At 33.6% G+C, this 7,981-nt stretch overlaps 1 protein-coding gene across 1 annotated transcript; it reads right to left on the bottom strand.

Annotated features, from left to right (window-relative positions):
* Window positions 1-131: 131 nt before the first annotated feature.
* Window positions 132-2,470, bottom strand: LOC143599100 (translation initiation factor IF3-4, chloroplastic-like). The gene is made up of 9 exons (XM_077077145.1): window positions 2,253-2,470; window positions 1,700-1,739; window positions 1,571-1,630; window positions 1,440-1,492; window positions 1,274-1,329; window positions 1,075-1,108; window positions 712-784; window positions 545-637; window positions 132-475 (listed from the first exon to the last, which is right to left on the bottom strand). Exons 1-9 carry the CDS (start codon window positions 2,468-2,470, stop codon window positions 320-322), a joined length of 783 nt encoding a protein of 260 aa, XP_076933260.1. The 3' UTR covers window positions 132-319.
* Window positions 2,471-7,981: the final 5,511 nt, after the last annotated feature.

The following is a 7,981-nucleotide window of genomic DNA, read 5'->3' as shown; positions in this document are numbered from 1 at the left end:
ACAGGGATACACATACGCAAACTTTATCCCGACACCAAATTCTATGCCACTCAGGCAGTCGGGCCTTACATTGTTGTCATAAGTAGTTGATATTGCATTTCAACATATGAAACTAAATAGTTACAATTCGCAAGCTGTTACACGAAAATAATGAGCTATAAAGGCAATACATATGAGCATTTCTACTATAAGTATAAATAGTGAGTAAATTTCTTGCACGGACGCTATATACATATATGATACAAGTTACAAACTATAACGGATAATACCTGTTGATTTATAAACAAATTGAAATTAGCACTCCTTTGAAAAACTGTACTCATACTCTTGCTGCTGCCGACACTTCTGTCTCGGTTGACTTCGATTTTCTTTTCTTCTTTGGTGGTTCTTTTTCTTTTTGTACAACAACCTTGTTTGGAATCAATACCATGAACATGTTCCTGTCTCTTAAGTTTTTGCTTTCCTCAATACCTAACTGCAAATCATCCATTGGAAGATATATTAAAAATATATAAATAAAAAACTAAAAGAGTTGCTTGGGTACCTCCCCAATGTCATTGCGAAAGCGGTTCAAAAGCTCAACAGCGTTATTTCTGAACTCGTTTTCACGACCCTTTAAATTCACTATAACCTTAACCTGAGATCAGTTATCCACAAAATAAGGATACTATAGAAAGTAAGAAACAAAGTGTGATGGAATATTAGAGAAACCTTGTCACCGTCTTTGAGAAACTTTTGAGCAGCTCTCAAACGCACTGAATAATCATGCACATCGATGTTGTAACTGCCAAGAACAATGGTTAAGTAGCATACAATAATGAGCAATTTCATATTCACCCGATTAAAACAATTAATGCCAATACAGCTGTTCAAAATTTTCAAGTTTACCCTTCTCTTTCTCCTTAAACTCAAACTCACATATCCTAATGCAAATTTTAAGGGAAGGTTATAAATGTCATATATATATATATATATATATATATATATATATATATATATATATATATATATATATATGTAAATGTGTATATTTGACATTTTGATTTGTTGACAAGTTAAACAAAATTCTCTTACCCCATTTTCAGCTCCTTCTGATCCATGCGAAGTGCTAGAATCAAAGAACAAACTTTTCTCAGCATATACATGTATGTATGTATGTATATTATTATTATTATTATTATTATTATTAATTTTAAACATGCTATGCACGAAACAGAGTTATAAAAATGAAGAAAAAGTTGAAAATTGCACACGAGACAGAGAAGGCGTCAACCAGCACTTTTCTTCTGCTGCTCCCTCTTCTTCTTTTGTTGTTCATATCTGTATTTGCTGGTAACAATTGTTTAACTGATAATCAAGACATTGTCAAAAATAGAAATAACAACAGGCAGGCAAATCATAAGTCATAAGAATGCATAGGAGATGTGATTGTGAGTTACTTGTAATCCATCAACTTGACAACAGGTGGATCTGCATCTGGAGACAATATAACCTAAAAAAAGAATACAACTACTAGTTTAAAATGAAAATAAAATTGCTAATGCAAGTAGTATTTGAGTAATATGCATACAAGGTCAAGTTCCGCATCTTCAGCCATCTGAATAGCAGCAGCTTTAGATGCTATACCAACCTACCAAAACAAGTGGATCAGTTAACATGGATTGCATATGCAAGAGCAAAATGTTGGGAGAAAACTCACCATATTTTGCTGATCATCTATAAGCCTCACTGTATTTGACCTAAATTATCCAATGAAAAAGATAGCATTTCACAATTCATACTAATGCAAATTTAGTGCAAACTAGATCTGCTTACTGATATAAAAGTTTTCTTACAAGCACAACCAAACTTTATGCTTATGATCATGAGAAGAGTTTCAAAATTTAAATGCTATTGAAAGACCATTTTGATTCAAACTCTTATCAGTTTGAGTCAGATACAGCACAATTTCCCAAGCATATAAGACTGGAATTTGGTTATAGATACACGCTGTAATCATCGAAAATTCCGCTAACTTGGAGTGCATCCTACAGTCATGGTTCAGCTGAGTCGGTTACTTCAAATGCAAGCAAGGGCACACATTCTTCTGGTTTAGCACATAATAATTTCTCAATATTGTCCGCTTACCCCACGAATTTGCTTCATCCTAGTACTAGAGCACGCTTAACTTAGCTGTGATATGCTCCACGACCAACTAAGCCCAAAATGCGTTGATAATTTAAATTTAAGTCAAACTGAAAGCGTAAGCGTACCTGATAGTGTCGACATCTAGGGGTTGATCATCGTCATCCCGAGGAGACTGTCTGGAGTCTTGCAGGCGTGAATTGCTTCCTCCGCCATAACGGCAGCTGATCCGATGATCAACCACATTTAATTTTACTTTTAATTGCAGCCGGAGACCGGAGAATTTAGACTGCAAACAAGTCAGCTGTATAAGAGGCGGTACCATCATATTAGTAACCCTAGCCATAGAATTAATTAATTCATTCTGCAACACCAATGATATGTGGATTTAGGAGGCACAGGTGGTGACGCTGGTGCTGCTGGGACAGACCTTATCCGTTTTTCTTTGGCTTTGGGAAGCCGAGTAAAGTGACAAAATCTTTTGTAAGGTTTGGTTTTTTTTTTTTTTTCGGTAACTGAACCATTAAGGTTTCTCGGCTATTGTCAATGTTGTTCATATCATTAACTCCGTCTATTTTTATCATCAACTCAGGGGCAATTTTGTCTTTATCCTAACGCCATCGTCTTCCTCGGAACATTCGAACCACCAATTACCCCTACCTGTGGAGGTTGTCATGGTCGCCATGTGGAACAGTTTGGGAAAATCGTCTAAGGCATGGTGTTGGAGGCCGCCGGTGGTGCAAACGGTGGTGGGAAGTGTACCGGGTGACTGATGGTGGTGGCATTGGGTTGTCGGCGATGGCAGAGAAGAGGGTAGGAAAACTGTGGGAACGGGTTGCTGCCATGTGATTTGTTGTTTAATTTCTTCTTTTAGTTAATAATTATGTTTTGTAATCATTTAATGTTTATAAATAAAAAAAACAAAATTGTCATTGACTTAACGATAAAAATAGATGAAGTTAGTGATTTGAACGATATTGGCAATAATTGAGAAATTTCAATGGCCAATTGTAAAAAAAAGAAAAAGAATAAAAAAAACTTTTTTGGATGAAAATCGCAAAAATAATCAAACCTCATAGACAATTTTGACACTCTACTCAAAAAAGTAAGACACCCTTTTAAGGAGATATGTACAAGTAGTAAATAAATTATTTTGCTTTTGGTTGTAGTATCTCGTGTGTCCAAACACAACACGTCATAGAAGATCTAATTCTATTTACCAAATATTATAATCTATAGAAAACTAATTTTTTAACCTCAGCATTACGATGGTGAGTCGAGATGAATTCGGTCAGTATCGGTTGTGTTCGTTACGGCATAGACATCGTTGGTAAAATTTGAGCGTTAAAACCTAAAAAATTAATTCGTCAAATTAACATATAAAGGAACAAAATATATGAAACGATGTTAATTTTGTTGACAAACCCGGGCGGTGGTAAAATCTAAGTGTTGTCGGTCATGGGCATTGAGGCGGTAACTCGACACGAATTCGGTCAGTTTCAATTATGTTCGCTACGAAATCGGAGTTGAAAAACAGAAAAGAAATATAAAAATTTAGGTGGACCAATGGCTAATTGGGAGGGGGTGTTGGTCGGTAATTGCGCGTTGGTAAAACCTTAGCGCTACCGGTCACGGGCAATGAGGCAGTGAGTCTATGCGAAATCAGTAGGTTTCCGTCAGGTTTGCTATGGTACAAAAAGTAAAAAAAAATTGACTTTAATCTCAGATTTTTCGTATTTGTATTCGTTTATGTTTAAACTGATTCGGGAATGTAATTCAGATCTTTCGAACTATTTAAAACTTATGTTTATTGGCATTTAACTTGGTTTAACTTATTTTATAACTTCATAACTTTTAATCATGCCAAATAGTCCTTATAACCTTTAACATCAATTAAAACGGCTAAAAATCGTGTTTATGGAAGTACATGGACTAATTTTGCCAATTCTTTCCTATTTTTGATTAAATTAATGAAACTTAAACTCCAAGAAATGTTATAGCAGGCCCAATTTCGTTTTATTATTGTCCAAGCCAAATTTTGTTAGTTATTATACCCAATTTTCTCATTTATAGCTTATTTCGTTTCCTAATCCAGTGGATTACTTCATAGACAAGTTATAATTCATTATACTTAATCAAAATACATCCCTAAAACCCTAAAAACTACTTAAACATCAGCACCATCCCCTAATCTCAAAATCCACCTTCTCCTTTATCAATTTCATAAATATTGTTCAAGTTCTTTTATCTACGGTTTGACTTTGGTGTTTAAGACTCTTTGACTCGTCTTTTCCCATATCTCCTTTATGTTCCAGGGTAAGTTGTCTTCATGAAAAAGTTGGTTTTATCTAACTAACAAAAGCCCTCAATCAATTTTACTGATTGATGGGGTTTTGTCGGTCAATTGCTTTCCGACCCGTTTAAGAGCACAATAGTCAAATTCTTTGAACATTCAATTACTTAACCTTCTGGTTTAAAATTAGCGTTCGGACCAGAAGACTTTTAGTTTTTCTCGATATTTTGAGTGTACTGACCAAAACCCGACTTCCGAAACGCTGTTCAGATTCTAGTCAGTACCAGCTCGCTTATATACCGAAATCTCGTAACCGGAGTTCTAGATATCCGTTTGGATTGATTCCAGTGGCTATGTTCTCGGTTTTGACTCTATTTTATTTTGTATAAGTATCAGGTCTAGTTGGATCAGAACACTTGTCACGTTAACTTTGCTTGTTTATCTCTCGGTTTATTCGCTTAATCGTCAAGGTGAGAAGTCATTCCCTTATTTTTACAGCTTTTAAACGTTTTGGGGACACTTGCGTACTTATCAGTATTTACATATTATATATTATGCGCACTAGCAAACTGTGAGTGTTGTGTGTGATCAATTAAATGTTAATTGCTTAATTGTTTACTTTATCGCATTCAGAGAGGTCCATCATAATCACATTAAAGTATGATCATATGCCGTCTTAGTAGCCAAATCCCGATTCACATGGCGATGGTCAACTGACACCCACATTTGTATATGCAAGTCATAGTAGCCAATGCCCGATTCGCAAGGCAACGGTTAACTGACACAACTATTTGCTCATGGTTTGATTGATTTATACTCACAATATCAGTTTTGCTCATTTTACTTATATATTATTATTAGTGTCAAAAATGATAACTTTTCTCACTTAACCTCGTGTTGATAAATCTATATTATTTTTTACACATTTGAAGGTTATCATTTGGTTGAAGCTAAGATGAAGAAACACTTAGAGAGACCTTAGTTAATGAAATAAAAGATATTTGTGTACTATTTTGATTTTGGTAATTTGTTAAACTTTGTGTACTTGATTGAAATTTTGAAATAAATAAATAATTAGATATTGTCATATTTTAAACTGTATGATAGTACCTTGTGAGTTGTGAACCAACGATTCGCGCCCGGGTATTTCCACCTTAGGTTGGGCTGTGACACATGCGCTGACACCAATTCAGTGGGTTTCATCTACATTTGTTATAGTACTAGAGTTAAAAAAATATATATAAAAATTTAATGGACCAATGGGATGGCGTCAGTTGGTAAACTCGGGGGTCGGTAATACCCCAGCGTTGTCGGTCCTGGGCGCTGAGTGGACCAATGGGGTGGCGCTGGTACATAAACTGGGGCGTTGGTAAAGCCCGAGCATTCTCAATCCCGGGCGTTAAGGCGATGAGTCTATCCGAATATGGCCAGTCTCCGTCACATTCGTTGCGATATCGTAATTAAAACAAACAAAAAAACATAATTAATGTTCGACCAGCTTCCTTTATGTTCGTTACAGTACTGAAACGAAAAGAAAAAACAAAATAATACAGAATGCTATGAACAAGGTGCCGCCAAGTGACCCAATGGCGGTTTAGCGGCACCCAATTTGTCATATATATATATATATATATATAGGCAAAGTATAGAATGAAAACCCACTTGAGTTGTGAAAACCCGCGAAAACCCTATGTAACATCGTTTTTTTTTGTTACATGTAATATATGTTGTAACATTTAATACAAAACATCGAAACGTTAAAAAAAATTGTTTTGCTATTTTTTAATATTTTTTTACTAATTTTTTTATATGTTTTTAGAAGAGAGAAAAAGTTAGATTTATGTTAACATTTTTTATTAACTTTAATTGTGGACCACAAGATTTAATTTTTAATTAAAAACATGTGGTTGATAATGAGTTTCTAGAGTTTTCACAACTCAAATGGGTTTTTATTTTAACATAACCCTATATATATATATATAAGAATAGAATAGATAATAATAAATATGTATATTTTTCTTTTCCAATTTAGGGTCAGATTATTGTACAAAGGGAAAAAAAATGATAAGGATGAGAAGATTTTGTGGCAAAAAAAAACCCTATAAAATAATAAAAAATTAATAAAAAAATCATAACACAAAATTTAAATAAAAATAAGAAAAAATAAAAAACAAGAATTTTTTCACCGCCTTAGTCGTTTTAAAAAAAAAGTAAGAAAGAAAGAAAAAATAAAAGACACAATGTTGAGGAAAAAAATATCATTGTATCCTTTTATTTATCATTGTATTTTTTATTTATTTATTTTTTATTGATTGTGTCTTTTTTTTTCTTGACATCGTATCTTTTTTACTTGATATTGTGTTATATTTTGTTCGGCATTGTTTTTATAATTTGTTCAACGTTGTGCTATATTCTGAAATCTATTATGTCATTTTTTATTTATCATTGTGTTTTTTGTTTATTTTTGTCACTGTGTCTTTTTTCTCGACATTGTGTATTTTTCATCTTTTTTTAAACTCGAAAGACGGGGGAAACATTTTAGTTTTTTTTAATTCTTTTCGTTTTTTATTTATATTTTGAGTTATAATTTATCTATAATTTTTAAGGTTTTTTTTAACCGCAAATCCTTCTCACACTTCTCATATTTATCTCCCTCTGTATTTTAACTTTTCCCTCATATTTAATATATGAAGTTCATTAAAGACAATAATTTGTTCTGATATTTTTATAGTTTTTCGGCATAATGAAAGATATGTGGAAATAAGCATATGGAAAAGACGATAGATTCACTACAAAAGCCACCCGAGATCAAATTCAAAAAACTAGGGATCGGTCGGTTCTTGTAATGAAATGGAATATATGGGTTCCATTGAATATTAATCTCTTTGGATAGCGGGCAGAAATGGGTAGAATCGTGACATCGGATGCAGTATTCAAAAGGAATATTGTGAATGAAATAAAATGGTGCACACAATGTGAAGGCGAAAAGGGTTCGGCGGTTCATGTGCTAACGTCTTGAGAAGTAGCAACGGTAATATGACAATCCATTAGTAGTTGGTGTGGCATAAACCCGGTTTATGCTTTTGAAATATGAGACATCCTAAAGATTCATCTTAATTATGGAGTAGATAAGATAAAACAAAAGACGTTTCAAGCAATAATCCTTACGGTGTGTTGGTGTATTAGAAGGCTAGAAATGAGGCATTTTTTTGATAATAAAAGAGTCTTGGTTAATAGAATCAAGGAAGACATCAAACGACTTAGCTTTCTTATGACGAAAAATAGAGAGAAACTTGTAGAAATAAATTAGGAAAGTTGGTACGCTTTTTTGTTTTGATTTTCTTGTTTTTGGTGTTTTGTTATGTCTAGTCTTTTAGTCTAGCCTTTTGCTAGTCTAGACTTTTTTCATTTAATAATATTTTCCATTAAAAAAAAGGTAGTGTACTTTCAAAACTTTTTCTTCTACACTAGTAAAAGAGCCCGCGCGTTGCGACGGGAACACAACGTAAATTTGATTGGTAATGATTCGTTTCGTTATGGTACCGAGATTTGCTACATCCTAAT

The sequence above is a fragment of the Bidens hawaiensis genome, unplaced genomic scaffold, assembly GCF_021521415.1.
Source record: "Bidens hawaiensis isolate Kalapana, Puna unplaced genomic scaffold, B.hawaiensis_p1.1 tig00051483_1, whole genome shotgun sequence".
Classification (NCBI taxonomy): Eukaryota; Viridiplantae; Streptophyta; class Magnoliopsida; order Asterales; family Asteraceae; genus Bidens; species Bidens hawaiensis.
This window is presented reverse-complemented; position numbering and strand designations above follow the sequence as displayed.